Below are 15,095 nucleotides of genomic sequence, written 5' to 3'. Positions count from 1 at the left end.
CCGGTGTGTTCAAATTATGGAATACCCTTGCCCCTGGTAACGTATGCCCGAACTAACTTCCGTAACACAGTATGTGGTTAAATGTGTGATAGTAGCCATTAAGACTATAGGAAATATAATGCTAGTTACGTATTTATTACAATTTATGTTCGCTGTGGTTGGTGTACAGTTGTTTAAGGTGAGCTTTTGGTGTAAAAGGATATATTGCATCTTGTAGATTCATGAGACACTCTAAAACACTCTCTCTAAGACACTGTAAAACATGATCTTACATTTTGTAAAGTTTAACTTAAAATTAACCAATTGAATTATCCGAGCAGAAATGTCCCAATGAACAAAATTTAAGTGTCTTTATGAAATAATTGTTATGTTTTTTTATATTAATTCATTGTTTCAAAATACGAACAATAGAAACTCATATAAAAAACTTAGAAGGTCTCACATTGCATGGGTAATGGAAATGTTCGTATTAATTTAAAAAAACGAGAATCTCAATTTTTCTGACTCTTCTTGCACGAAGTTGCTATTAGATCAGTAGCAATATAATGACTAATTGCTATTTGAAATTTTTGCTCCATGAAATTGCTCCATGAAAATGTTATGCCTATGTGTTTTTAGTTTTAATTACTGTTACGTAGTCGTGACTTGATGTACTCGTAGATATTGCATGACGATAAAATCTTTGCATTTATTCTGAGAATTAATTATTGAGAGTTTGTTTCAGGGTAAATTTTTTAGGTGTAATGACATTTCTAAAATGACAGAGGAAGAGTGTCAGTAAGTATATACATCTTATTATTAAACTCTTCTGTAGTTCTCTTCTGCACATAGTTGTGAAAAAAGATAACTTATTTTTACCATCTATAAAAGTAAAGACTAATTTAATTTTAAGAAAAGCTAAAATTTGCCTACAATTGTACAAATTTGGATTTCTTATTGGAATATAATCAAATTTATTTTCATGTACAGGGGGACTTATTTAGTATTTGAAAATCGTAACTACGTAGTTAGAGACAGAGAATGGAAAAGAAATGATTTCCATTTTGATAATGTAATGAAAGGAATGCTGACTCTTTTTACTGTTTCCACGTTTGAAGGATGGCCTGGGTACGTATACTTGGATGATTTACTACTACCATGCATTATAAATAAAGTTCGCTTACAATTTTTTTGTGTGGATTATAAAACGATGTTTTTATTTTCAGATTGTTGTATGTTTCTATTGATTCGAATGCAGAAGATCGTGGTCCCATTACTAACTTCCGTCCAATTGTTGCAGCCTACTATATTATTTACATTATTATTATTGCCTTCTTTATGGTAAGATACAACGTCTACACAAAATAATTATATGACAATAAAATACTTTTTTTTTTCATATAATCACGTCTATATCCGTTGCGGAGTAAGTCAGAGTTGCAGAGCCAACAGTCTCGCAAAAGCTGAAAGGCCACGTTCCTCCATATAGCTTTATAATGGGATTGAGATATTCTAATAGCGATAGGTTACTAGCCCATCGCATAAAAGAAGAATCCTAAATTTATAAGCTTATCCTTTAGTCGCATTTTACGACATACATGGGTAAGAGATGGAGTGGTCCTACTTTTAAGTACCGGGAACGACGAGGTAATATTTTTTATTGAAACAATTTAAATAAACATTATTCTTAATGAAATGACTATAGTTTCTCTTTTCTTCTACTTGTATTTCACTACTGAAACTTTCTCTAGGTACTACCTACCAGTATTCGATGCATATTGTATTTTTTTAGGTAAATATATTCGTCGGTTTCGTCATAGTGACATTCCAAAATGAGGGTGAGCAGGAGTACAAGAATTGTGAGTTAGATAAGAATCAAAGGAACTGTATTGAATTTGCATTGAAAGCAAAACCCATCAGAAGGTAACTAAACTATTATTTATATTTACACTGAAAATATATCTGTAATAGAATAAAATGTAAGTACGTATAAAAAATATATGGTAGTCATTAAAACTAGTAGTATCCTTTAAATTAAACTTTCAGCACAAAAATCAGTTTTTTCTTCCCTGAATTTTTCAGTGCGTCTGATGGTAAACAAGATAAGGTCTAAATTGATTGAAGTTCCACACTAAGCTACATTGGATGAAATATTAAATGTCTTAAAAAAAGAATATCTTGATAGTTTTAGTAACACCGTATTTACACTCATTAAACATTTTACTTTTATTTTAGATATATCCCAAAACATCGGATCCAATACAAGGTGTGGTGGTTTGTGACATCCCAGCCCTTTGAGTATGCGATCTTCATGTTGATCATGATAAACACCATCACGCTAGCCATGAAGTACCACAACCAACCCGCGGAGTATAGCAAGGCTCTTGACATGCTCAATATGATATTTACTGCAGTTTTCGCGTTAGAGTTCATTTTCAAACTTGCTGCCTTTAGATTTAAGGTACGATTAATTTAATTTATTATTCATCATCATATCAATTTCATCATATGTTTTATTAACTTTATGTTTGTCTGTGATCAGCGCTAAATCAAACATATGCTAGAATGTATCAAAAAAAATATGTCGTGTCTAATTACTTTTTAAATAGTATTAAAAGTTATTAATTTTCAGAATTACTTTGGAGATGCGTGGAACACGTTTGATTTCATCATAGTATTGGGAAGTATAATAGACATCGTTGTCTCACAAGTAAACGAATTGAAAAATCAGGTAACACACAGTTTGCACCTGTATATAACTTTAGTCCACTTTCACGGATCGACACTATTTTAAAGTTATCATTGATGATTTAATTGGTACAATTTCTTTGTATACTTATTGAAATATAGGTTATTATGTTTACAAATGTTTGTGCGTTCTTATGATAATCTGTCATTTGATATAATATGAATTAAATAACTTATTGTTAAAATAGAGTTACTGATTCTAATTCAAAATTATTATAATTTTTGAATTAAAAATAGATTGGTGGCAAGCCTAATGACTAAAAGGTTTCAATGGTAATTTCAAAATAAACGTGTCGGTTGCTGTCCCGAGCATGGACGATATTGATGTTGTAATAACAGCAAATGCTAATGCAGTCTCACTTTTACATTTAGTTTAAGATACAATTTCATTTGAAGAAGATAATGTTGATTTCAGGGCAGTGGATTGCCAAGAGCGCATGTGGTTAAGGTAAGATCACTATCAATATAATGCTGGTGGTTTATAATAATGATAAATAGTTAGCAAAATAAAATTCAATAACAAGACAATAGAAGAAAAATTAACTAACATACTGGGTGTACGATTATTAGAGTCGTACACCCACTATGTTCTAAAAAAGTAAAATCTATAAATTCATGAAAGTGGGTATGATATTATTAATGGTTATAAAAATGCAGCAACTACACTGCCAGTATTTTTATTGATAGACACGAGCTTTCACGCAACAGTTATTATAGAAATTACACATTTCACACTTATAATAACTGATAATATTAGTATATAACCATTACAGATATAAATAAATTTTAGTTTCATTACCATTACAGACCAAAATCAAATAAACTTTGCTTTCGATGTTGTCATAACTACGCGATAAATACAGCTTTTGATGTATAAACTTCAAATTATGGGACAGTAACGCTTTTCCATGCAAGAGTACCTTCCAAAGAATAGAAGGAGCACAGCACTGATTGACACTATTGTCGAAATATTTTCGATCTCATCATTCATACGTTGTTCGATACCATTATATTTAATTCCTAGAAAAGTATACATTTAAATTCTTTCTTTTTAAGTTGTTTCTTAATTAACATTTTAAAAATCAAATTCTTTACGTGAGTGAAGATCTTTCAAAATAAACAAAAACTCACAGTTGTATGAATTTTTTCTTGTAAAAGTACAAGTCAATATGTCCAACTTTCTTCTGCAAAAAACAAAAATATTCAAAAACTTGAAAAAACTTAACCTAAACAGAACCTCACCATAACCAACTTTCAGGAGAGCTCGATCCCTTCCATAAACTTCTTCCGGCTTTTCCGTGTGATGAGACTGGTAAAACTGCTGTCGAGGGGCGAGGGCATCAGGACTCTTCTTTGGACCTTCATCAAGTCCTTCCAAGCATTGCCGTACGTCGCTCTGCTGATCCTCATGCTGTTCTTCATCTATGCTGTGGTTGGGATGCAGGTAAGGATCTTCAATACAAGTTTCGTTTGTTTCGAGAGGTAACGTCATAATTTCATGACAACTTACAGAAGTCTGAATGGTATAGTAAGAGCTTAAGAATATCGACTTAATTATAGTTCAAGCAGTACGTTGATAGCTCTACATTCGTCAGGCTATGTGTGACGATTGTTTAAAAATCTTCAATCCAATAAATTTACACATCTCATTTTGCACTTTATCGTATCTAAGGGAGTTAATAGTCGCAGCTTCATGTGGGAAAAGACATATCAAATTAAAATCAGCAGTAATATCAGCGATATGCATTTCAGGTGTTTGGCAAAATTGCAATAGATGACGAAACTCCAATCACCAGGAACAATCACTTCCAGACTTTTCCACAGGCTATTCTTGTACTATTTCGATCAGCTACAGGTACTGTACAATGTTTTTCTTCATTTTTTTATCATAATAGTACCGGCCAGCAACGGCTTACACGGGTAGCATATATATGTAGATATAAACTTAGATTCCTCATAAAAACCCTATTTTCAACATTTGTAACAGGAACAAAATTCGTCCACAACTTTCTCAGATTAGCACCTATAACGTACATATAGAGAAAACAACAAAAAGCTTACGTTTGTTAGTTTTGAAACAATTTATGCCATTTTTATTATTTCCATTTCAACTATCGGTCTTAGTTAGGTCTTAGAATAATTATTTAGCACAATCTGTTTTTTTTTAACATTACTGATAAAATTTATTAATTGAAGGCGAGGCATGGCAAGACATAATGATGGGAGTCTCACCAGAGCCCGAAGTGAAATGCGACAAGAATTATGACGAGGAGGGTGATGAAGGAGGCGGCTCCTGCGGCAGCGTGCTCGCTTTTCCATACTTCATATCCTTTTATGTTTTGTGTTCATTTTTGGTAAGTTCATTGATAAGACAAAAATTTAATGCATAAAATTCACGAATAAAAGTAAAACTTTAATTGATAATTTTATCATACTCAGTTATATCTACAGGAATATCGTCTATACTTAAAGAATTTCAGTTGAAATTTCATATTACTTTCAGATCATCAATTTGTTCGTAGCCGTCATTATGGATAATTTCGACTATTTAACCAGAGACTGGTCAATATTGGGACCACACCACTTAGATGAATTTATAAGGTTGGGTAACATAATTGATATAAATTTCAACAATATAATTTTGAACAACTCTGTGACAAACATCTGTGTTTTCAGATTATGGAGTGAATACGATCCCGATGCAAAAGGGAGAATAAAACATTTAGATGTAGTCACTTTACTTAGAAAAATTAGTCCGCCATTAGGTAAGTGTTATTCTATATAAAATTCAACAATGCAAAGATCTGTTTGTGATTTTTTATGTAATTTTGAATTTCTAGGTTTCGGTAAACTGTGCCCGCACAGGGTGGCGTGCAAACGTCTTGTGTCTATGAACATGCCTCTAAATTCAGACGGCACTGTATTATTTAATGCCACGCTATTCGCTGTAGTGAGAACCTCGCTCAAGATTAAAACCGAAGGTAAAATGACTTCTACTAATTCCACTTTTATACTATTGTCTCTCTTTAAGTAAGTATTACACTATTTCCTCATTATGTTTTCCTATGCTTCTTTTTTTAACTACAACATAAAATCATGCCTCTTTATCGGGGTGGCAGGCAGCGACAAAACTAAACTATTTCTATGTATTTATTTTACATTTGAATACGATAAAATGGTTTGTTTTATTTCGCTTTTTTAACTTTATATATATTTTTTTATTTGTGTTTTTATTAAATTTTATGTTTATTTTATATCTATAGGCAACATAGACGACTGCAATACGGAATTGAGAGCTGTTATAAAGAAAATTTGGAAACGCACGTCTCCGAAACTCCTGGATCAGGTCGTGCCTCCGCCGGGCGACCCCAATGAGATCACAGTGGGCAAATTCTACGCGACATTCCTGATACAAGATTATTTTAGAAGGTAAACTATTATTATTTATGTTTAGGATTTATTACCGATCAAACTCTCATACCGTTTGATATTTTAGGCTAGGATTATAGAAATCGAAATCATAGTTATTCTTTTATTATTTTTCTATTCGGATTTCTATGGCTAGGTAATTATAAGTCACATGCAAGACATTAGATTTTTGTTTAATTTTATTAAATAAGATAGTTTGTTTTTTCGTAAATTCCATAAAACATTATTGTTGAATTATATATGATTCATTTATTCCGGCATTAATACTCTAATTATTTATACTATATAAGATTGCGCAAAATGAAAAAAATTGTAACATGCCAAGTGTGATTCGTTTACAATTTTGACTTTTCTCACAAACGTTTGTTAATTTTGGTTCACACTGACACTTTTATTTTTGTTTCATAGGAATCACGCGTAAGTAACGCAAGGAACAGTATGTTTTAGGACACAGAATGTACCCTTTATAGTGTTTTTCGATGCTACAGTGGCCCTTTATGAAAATAGATTAAATATGAGTAAAATTTTATAAATAACCATACAAGTAAATTTTAGTAACAATAAAGTTAATTACGTCCTGCATGTTCCTAATATTAAAAATGAATATAAAATTGACGGTGTTATAGTGTTGATAAATATTTTGACCCCTTTTTATCTACGATTTGCTTCCAGAAAGCATGACTTTTTGATATTGAATTTCCTTTGTTCCGATATTTTTTTTTCCTTTACTACATAATTATATTTATTTGTTGTGTTTTTTTCTTTGATATTGTACCCAAAATAATTCTAGAATTAGATATCAATAAATATCTACAATTAAATTTAAATTTCTTTTTATATTATTCTCTCAATTATTGCTTACCGATTGTAAACAACAACGATTAAAAAGAAATATAATAAATACTTTTAATATGGAGTTAAATATTACTATAAATTTCTTTAGTGACATTTTTATAATTTGTTATAGAAATACAGAGATTTAGATAGTCGCTTATTTCCATTTTAGAAAAAAAATACAAAACACTTAATTTAACTAGTGATAGAAATTTTAGATGCACTTTTAAAAGAAACCAGTATCAACATATTTTTATCAGTAAATGCCTTAAAAGGATATAAGTTTTTTATCGTTGTTTCAAAAATAAAGGTTCAAGAAAAGAAAAGAGCAAGAAATGAGACAGAACGATGAGCAGAACCATCAAATGACGCTCCAAGCGGGACTCCGAACACTGCACGAGGCTGGTCCAGAACTAAAAAGAGCAATATCTGGGAACTTGGATGAAATTACTACTGAATGCGACGTCCCTATGCATAGAGTAAGTATAGTCAGTGATACAATTAATTTTGGCAATAATAAATTTAAAATCAACAAATCGAAGCACCTTTTAAATAGAGTTTGTAAGAAAAATGTGGTTGATGATGTAAATTACAATGTTTTGCAGAGAAACCATTCGTTGTTTGGCGGAGTTTGGTCAAGTATTAGAAGACACGGGCCTAACAGACACTTCCAGAGGCATAGGAAACCAGGCGACGGACCGAATGGTATGTGAATTAAATATGTATGTATAAGTGAGACGATCAAGATGCCGTGAAATCAATACCTATAATAGGAGTGTAAATGATTACAGTGCTGTGTGGTGCCCGGCACCAATACAAAAAAGAATAGGACCACTCCATCTCTTGCCCATGGATGTCGTAAAAGGCGACTAAGGGGTAGGCGTACAAACTTGGGATTCTTTTTTAGGTTGGGTGGGTTGATGGGTTAGCAACCTGTCACTATTTGAATCTCAATTCTATCATTAAACCAAATAGCTGAGCGTGGCCATTCAGTCTTTTCAAGACTGTTGGCTCTGTCTACCCCGTAAGGGATATAGACGTGACCATATGTATGTTTGTATGTAAATGATTACTATTTAATTTTACATGAAAATTCTTTTTTTTTTCTAATTTCAGAAGCTGTAGGTAATCATTTGAGTTCGATGATGCAAAAAGAATATGGCGTTGGACCTTTGCCTCTAGCACCTATGGCACCGATGGCGCCAAATCTGTAAGTCGAATACTCGTAACAATATTAGAACCTTCTTTTTTTCCTTGCAGAGTTTTCCATTGCTCATTGTGAAACTTTTAATTTCAGGGCAAATGGACAACCAAAAGAACAAATTCCATTAAGGCCACTTATATTTAATGGAGAATCGGAAAAAATATATCAAGTGTTAGAGTGAGTATTAATAAAAATAAAAATACAATATATAACAATTACTAGAGAATCTAATTATAATTGATCAACTCCTAACTATAATCAAAATGAAATATTGCTTATTATATTGCAGAAGAACCACAAACGATCTAAAGAACGCTATTTACGAAGGTAGTCACGTGTGGTTTTGTAGTGAATTTGCGATTTAGATTGTTCTCTTTCTCAGCACCCAAAACTAACTCTTAAAAAACTAACAATTGCTAACACTTACTTCTTCTATTTCACTGCCCACGTGTGGATTTCGGTAATGTATTAAAACACTAACAGCAACCAAAAGTCTAACTACCCAGAAATGCTAGGGCAAATCGGTCTGGCATTCGGGTGTGTGAATTACCTATCGACGCCGAGCGAGAACGCGATCAAGACATCGCCGTCAGTATCCAGGCAGAGAGTGCATCCAGAGGACTCCACATCGTCGAGAGAAAAGTTAGCTGTCCCAAGAAAGGCGTCACCTGAAGATAAAACGCCGTCTCCTAATCCAATAGATAGTACAATACAACCGAAGATATCTCCGATGTTGGCGAGTGAATGTACGCCGACTACAGAATCGAGGACGATGACGCTGTACGGGTACAACGCGGCGGCGAAGCTCCCGTTTGCGTTTTCGCACGCGAAGGAGCGGGTGTGCCGTGGAGGGGAGAGGCGGAGTCTCCGGGCGCTGAAGCCGGCGGTGTCAGGTCGGATGGTGCGCAGCGCCTCGTCGGGGGCGGCGGCTACGCATGCGCCCGTCGCCCGGCTTTTAGATCGCCCGCACTCGCCAGGTCTGCACCGCTCTGAGGGCTTTCTTCGATGGCTGCGTTTCTTTCTTCATTTTAATCAATTCTCTCTTAACATTTGAAATTTACCAATTTACGATGATAAGTAATTCTTATTTTTGAATTGAGATACAGGGAATAATAGATTTTTATTAATAATAAACCATATGAAGAAAGCTTTGAAAGTAGCGAAAAATGACCACAGTTCACTAATATTTTAAGCTTTTCAGGATTCTGGTATTTTTCAGGATGAAACGGTATAAAAACACAAACATTGCTTTTGATCAAATATGATTGCAAAAAATCACATAAAAACAGTCAATTATACACTTCTACACTCTTGCACTGTATGTTGACTAAAATAATAACATGTTTTGTCATAACATAAACAATGATTTGAAAATATTTTTTTATTAGTTATTGTTATTAAATCATAATTATTAACTGTTATTATCACAGCATGAATTTAACGCGTCCTTTAACATGCTATAGATACATTAGAAGACATAGTTTTTCAGATTATGAAGCTTTTAGAAAACATTTTGAAAAGGCTCTACCCCTCAGGTATGTTATCATTGGCCGGTAATACTAATGGGATTTGTTTTTGCGATATTAGTTTAAAAATAGCTGGTCGCCATAATGCAAAAGGATGCCTAACGACTGATAAAACGCACCAGTAGGGGAAATGCATAAAAATTTGCACGAAAATAATTCATATTTGAATCATAATCCACGAGAACTTCAATGATTTGTAAATAGGAAATACATTCCATGAACAGAGTCATTGCTTTTAGATTTATATAGATGCGACAGGCAGCTTTTTAGATAGATTAGAATAGAGATTACCTAGATGAAAATTTATATATCTACTTAATTATAAAAAAGCAGCATATCGGTAGTTTGTTAAAAAGAATGTTTTTAAACTCTATAAAAGTAACTTTTTTTAACTATGCTCGAGTCTAAATTATAAATACTGTAACTTCATCGTGGGATTCATAATCGAATCAGACGAAAAAAATGTCGTCCATAAAAATAATTCTATGAATAGATAACTTTACAGGAGGCGATAGCTCTGGCCGTGGCGTTATGTCTTTGCCGGGCAGTCCCCGTGGAAATAACTCTTCAGTGCCCGTGGTAGGGTCTGCGGAGAGTCTGGTCACCAGGGTAAATAACTAAATTATTATATTTATTTGGTGGTATTCAATAGACAGATCTAACTTGGTAAATAATCGCTCCACCCGTATGGATGTACATCCATCTCAGTTTAGTCCAAAAGTTAGACTGGCAAAGAATACCTTAAGGCATTAAGTCCACCTGTTGTACATTTTACGTACATAAAGTTTAAATAAATATATAAAGTTGGGTATAATGATAACCCACTCAAGTTGTAGTCCCTAACAAGCTAGGTTAATGTCCTTAGTACTTATACATACTAAAAATGTGGGCGAAACGAAAGAAATATGCAGGTCTCGTGGCAAGTGGAAGTCTCTGCCTGATCATCTTTGATCTTATGACATAAGTATAACTGAAATAATTAAATTCCAGGTACTCGCTGAACAAGGGCTAGCTGCGTATTGTGATCCTGAATTTGTAAGAAACACCTCTCGCGAAATGCAAGAAGCACTAGAAATGACACAGGAGCAGATGGATAGGTAAGAAATATATAATATCTAAATTTAAAACCATACGCTTCGAGATTGCCAAGCAATATTCAATAACATTTTACAATTTAGACAAGTTAATAATTTTCAATAAGTATGTGGTTGTGATTTCTTTCAGAGCCGCACATCAGCTAATGATACAAGAAAGGAATTTAAAACAAGCGCAGAACCAGCAACCCCAAATTGTAAGAATTAAATCCATTATTTTAATTTATGTTTTTGTTGCATAATTTGAGTAATGAAACATTAATGCTAACAACTTAACCCATAGAAAAAACACAGTAAGATCGCATTTTTTTTTTCAGTTTGTAGCAATTTTTTTACGCACTCTAAGAATGTGTATAATGAATGTATAGGGTACTATTTGGGCTGTTCTAGGGCGACATCTTAGCCCGCCAATACCATCCTTATCATCAACCCGCGACGATGCCTCCTCCGCCTTACAAGCGGTTATAGCAGAAGCCGAATTACAGCGCGCGCCTGGCGCGTGCGCAGAAAACCAAGATGGCGGTCAAGACGCAGTCGCCCATCGCAGGAAATGCCGCCATCATCATAGAAGAAAAAAGAAGAGAAAACCAGTGTTGGTCTAGAGAATTAAAACTAATTTCATATTTTATCGTCTGATAATATTAACGTTTAGAAAATCTCCCAAATTGATGCTCAAATCCTTTGTTCCATTTTATAACATGACCAGTAGGTACTTATTCGGAATACTCTAGAAACTGTGCATAACAGTGAAAAGTGAGATTAGTTGTTTTATAAGGTACGTTATGAATATTTAAAAGAAAAAAAATTTGGATCGTAATTAAAAGAAAAATTTTAACTATTGGTCACAGGCCTGAGAGTACCTAAAACGATCTTATAAATTTTAAAATTACATAAACTTAGGTATTGTAGTTATCTGATACTGAGAGAGAACATAATTATCTCAAAAAATAACAATAATAGCTAAGAGGTAATTATTTAAATAAAGGTAACGTATTATTTTAAAAGTTTCTAGTTTTTACTATATTATAAGCTACTTAGCTTCCTAGTTACCTACCTAAAGGAAAGGTCATAGGTACTTAATTGCTATGTCGAAATAAAACAAATAACCTTTTCTGAGGACTAGCCAAATTCCATTCCAAAAAAATTGAATCTTATGTGAAAAAGTTATAAATCAATCAATAAAACCTGACATAAAGACTTTATACGTGAATTTAAACCAATTTGATCTGAAGGTATTTAACTTTTTTAAGATATTTGCCAGATGTTTTTCAAGTGAGTATAATCTTTATTAAACTTATTGTGAAGTTTGTGAAATTCTCCAATTTTAAACATTACCAAAAAGAGCACCTTATTGTATCTACTTCTTCCGATCATATGCCTCCAAAGTACAGACAGTATTGACGATTGCCGACATTAAAAAATTAAAGTAGACATCGCAATAAGAATGAAAAGTAATTTTATAAGTAACAAAATTACAAGACAAAACCATACTAACGTAAAATTACACAATTACAGCTACTACACAAAGAGCAAGTGAAACGAAAAAATAAATTAACTGATGCACTTTCTTTAACAATGTTACTTTACAAAGATAAATTTTACAATTTAAAGCATGGCTGAATATATTTCCATGTCATAATAAATTATAAAAAAAAATAGATTGGAGGCGACAAGAAAAAAAATACGTGTTTTTAACTGCACCTAATTTGAAATCACTAATAAATGTGGAGTGTTTTGGGGTCATTTTCGACAATACATTATAAGGAAAATGTACTGATGTAATAGCTAGACCTTAACAGGGAATACAATTTTTCGTAGTGCAATAAAATTATTACAGATTATAAACATTGTAATAATTATAGAAAAAGGTTGTTCGATTTGGCTTTTTTTCGCGTCTCAAAGAATATAAAGACGGAAAAAAAATTAATATACTGAAAATGTCTGTACTGAATATGGCTTTGCAAACATCTGAAGGCAACTTTATAATAAATTTTAAATCTTTTTAAAATTTATTTTTGGGTTTCAACACAACCGAAACTTAGAGCCAAAAAGCTAACCTTAGAGAGATATACATAATTATGTCATAGGCACGTTTGAAAAGACATTCATTATTCTTCGGCTTATCGTATGTACTAGTCTACAAATAATTCTAAATTCAAGTCTGAAATTTTTATTTCTTTATATACCGAACTTTTCAGGGTTACTTAGAAATCTACAAACAACATAACAGCTCGATAGCCTACAGCATAAACAAGATTTGTTAACTACATACAGTACAACGTTTATAAGTTGTCTCAACAATATTCAACGGCGCAGAATAGCGCAACCTACCGTCGAATCAAACCGAATGAAAACTCAATAAAATAACGACCTTATCACAAGTAATTAAAACTAAAAATCCAAAAACAAAATGTCTCTTGCTATCTCGCTCATAATAGTAGCAGCGGACAGTTCATTTCGCGGATTCTAATAACGCGCTCTGATAGGCTTAAACACTTAAATAACAGAATAAATAAATTACAAAATGTCAATTTAGGCTTGTGAAGTTGTTGGAGATTTCTAGGTAGTAACCCTGTTTATATTGTACTTTTTACCCAAAAATCTACGTGGTTAGTTTCGTTTGTACTAGGAATATATTTCCACTTTACGGAATTTTACAATTAGCATAAGATGTTCCCTAGAAAGTGCCCTTTGACTGTTGGTAGAACGTAGTTAGTAACCCAACTGGTCACCCATATACCACATTCCTGTAGGGTTAAGATAATTTAACCAATAACATTTATTTACCGGGTGACTTTATAAACACCAGTAAATATTTTCTGAGTCAATTCGACGATGAAATTTGTAAAGAAGCAATCTGGTGTTAATTAATCACCCTGTTTAAACCCTCTTAAATTATTTTTTAACTGGAGCTTTATGAATCTATACTACCTTATTCTTCCGGCTATCCTCTCTTCCAAGTGCCAACATTTTCAATTCTAGTTTTTACATTGAGCATTGAAATTTTTCAGGGGTTCCTCATCAATGATTGCTGATAAAGTAACTAATACTTTAAATAAGTGTGAAAATGTACCTTGTACTTAGGTCCCAATTATATGTATTGAAAACGCACAATATTTTTCCACAGAGCTAGGAAGACCACTCCGGCTTTGGCAGGAGTTTTGGTCTGTGGAAAAAAAGAGTATCATGTTTTATTTCACAGAGTTTTGAGGTCAACCAGGTGAAATGCCACTCACTAACGGACTTTAAGAATAAAAAGTTGGTTTGATAGACTTCGAGATTGAAGGAAACATCATACTAAGTCTAACTAACTGCCTAGGACAGAAAATTAAGACGTTTTACCTGAAAAATAAAACGTGTATTAAACATACTTACCTTATTCGAAGCCTAATAATAAAGTATGAGAGTTGCCATCGCTTCCTTCCGTTTCCTATCCCTTTCTTTCTTTGTTTCGCTGTCTCTTTCGCACTATCCACCACCACCAGCAGCAAGCGCCCCTAGTTTTGCGCGCTTTGATTTTCTCATTACGTCGTTGTGCCACCAGGCAGAATTAAACTTATTAGGCTTCGAATAAGGTAAGTATGTTTAATACACGTTTTATTTTTCAGGTAAAACGTCTTAATTAAACATCTTGACCGTTATTCGAAGCCTAATAATAAAGTATGAGAGACGTGTTTGTTATCGCCTGGTGGTGGTGGATGACGTCAATGTGATTACTGAGCTGTGTAATGGTACATCAACAAAATTTAAAGTGTAGTGTTGCAGCAGTACTGTAAAAATATATATACATGTAATGTAATGGGGTTCAAAAATCACTCATGGATCGCTCAATAAAAATAATAATGATATTATTATATGTTATATTTTGCGAACAAAATAAATCAAACTTCAAGTATTAAATCAAACTGATTCAAACAACTGCGTCATTGTGCCAGTAGAATCAGTAGACGGTTCTAGCACCTTTCGGCAGTAAAATTTTTTTGAAAGGTTTTGGCTGATCTCCAATTACCTCTTTCTAAAATGCTTTCCAGAGGAGCATTATCTAACCAGCTCCTGGATGCAACTGCAGCTCTAAAGCTTCCAGCCGAAGCTTCAATGCCTGATTCGCGTAATAAATGCTTGACCCAACCAGCTATAATACATCGTGTAGCGGGTTTAGGTTTCCCTCTGGTCGATATAAATAAATTTTCACAATTAGCAAGAGTTCTCCTCTCACGCCCAACGTCAATCAGTCTTTTTATCCAATGGACAGGATCTAAGCTTTTATTGTTTTTTAATTAC

The 15,095-nt window shown here is 33.2% G+C and overlaps 1 protein-coding gene across 1 annotated transcript in view; it reads left to right on the top strand.

The window, feature by feature from the left end:
* LOC106136507 (muscle calcium channel subunit alpha-1) overlaps positions 1-14,196 on the top strand; it is a 44,388-nt gene extending 30,192 nt beyond the window's left edge. The window contains exons 23-46 of the mRNA XM_060951682.1: positions 71-178; positions 725-777; positions 970-1,107; positions 1,206-1,320; positions 1,772-1,902; positions 2,215-2,440; positions 2,612-2,710; positions 3,143-3,175; positions 3,986-4,171; positions 4,480-4,582; positions 4,924-5,081; positions 5,231-5,328; positions 5,404-5,492; positions 5,568-5,708; positions 5,991-6,156; positions 7,301-7,469; positions 7,596-7,695; positions 8,107-8,200; positions 8,288-8,371; positions 8,484-8,521; positions 10,226-10,329; positions 10,711-10,817; positions 10,945-11,011; positions 11,205-14,196. Of these exons, the coding sequence (XP_060807665.1) occupies positions 71-178; positions 725-777; positions 970-1,107; positions 1,206-1,320; positions 1,772-1,902; positions 2,215-2,440; positions 2,612-2,710; positions 3,143-3,175; positions 3,986-4,171; positions 4,480-4,582; positions 4,924-5,081; positions 5,231-5,328; positions 5,404-5,492; positions 5,568-5,708; positions 5,991-6,156; positions 7,301-7,469; positions 7,596-7,695; positions 8,107-8,200; positions 8,288-8,371; positions 8,484-8,521; positions 10,226-10,329; positions 10,711-10,817; positions 10,945-11,011; positions 11,205-11,282 (2,685 nt within the window). The 3' untranslated portion in view covers positions 11,283-14,196. The remainder of the gene's footprint in view (positions 1-70; positions 179-724; positions 778-969; positions 1,108-1,205; positions 1,321-1,771; positions 1,903-2,214; positions 2,441-2,611; positions 2,711-3,142; positions 3,176-3,985; positions 4,172-4,479; positions 4,583-4,923; positions 5,082-5,230; positions 5,329-5,403; positions 5,493-5,567; positions 5,709-5,990; positions 6,157-7,300; positions 7,470-7,595; positions 7,696-8,106; positions 8,201-8,287; positions 8,372-8,483; positions 8,522-10,225; positions 10,330-10,710; positions 10,818-10,944; positions 11,012-11,204) is intronic.
* The last annotated feature ends 899 nt before the right edge of the window (positions 14,197-15,095 follow it).

Source organism: Amyelois transitella, chromosome 25, assembly GCF_032362555.1.
Source record: "Amyelois transitella isolate CPQ chromosome 25, ilAmyTran1.1, whole genome shotgun sequence".
In the NCBI taxonomy this organism is placed as follows: Eukaryota; Metazoa; Arthropoda; class Insecta; order Lepidoptera; family Pyralidae; genus Amyelois; species Amyelois transitella.
The sequence above is the reverse complement of the archived record's forward strand: the minus strand, read 5'-3'. Positions and strand labels throughout refer to the sequence as shown.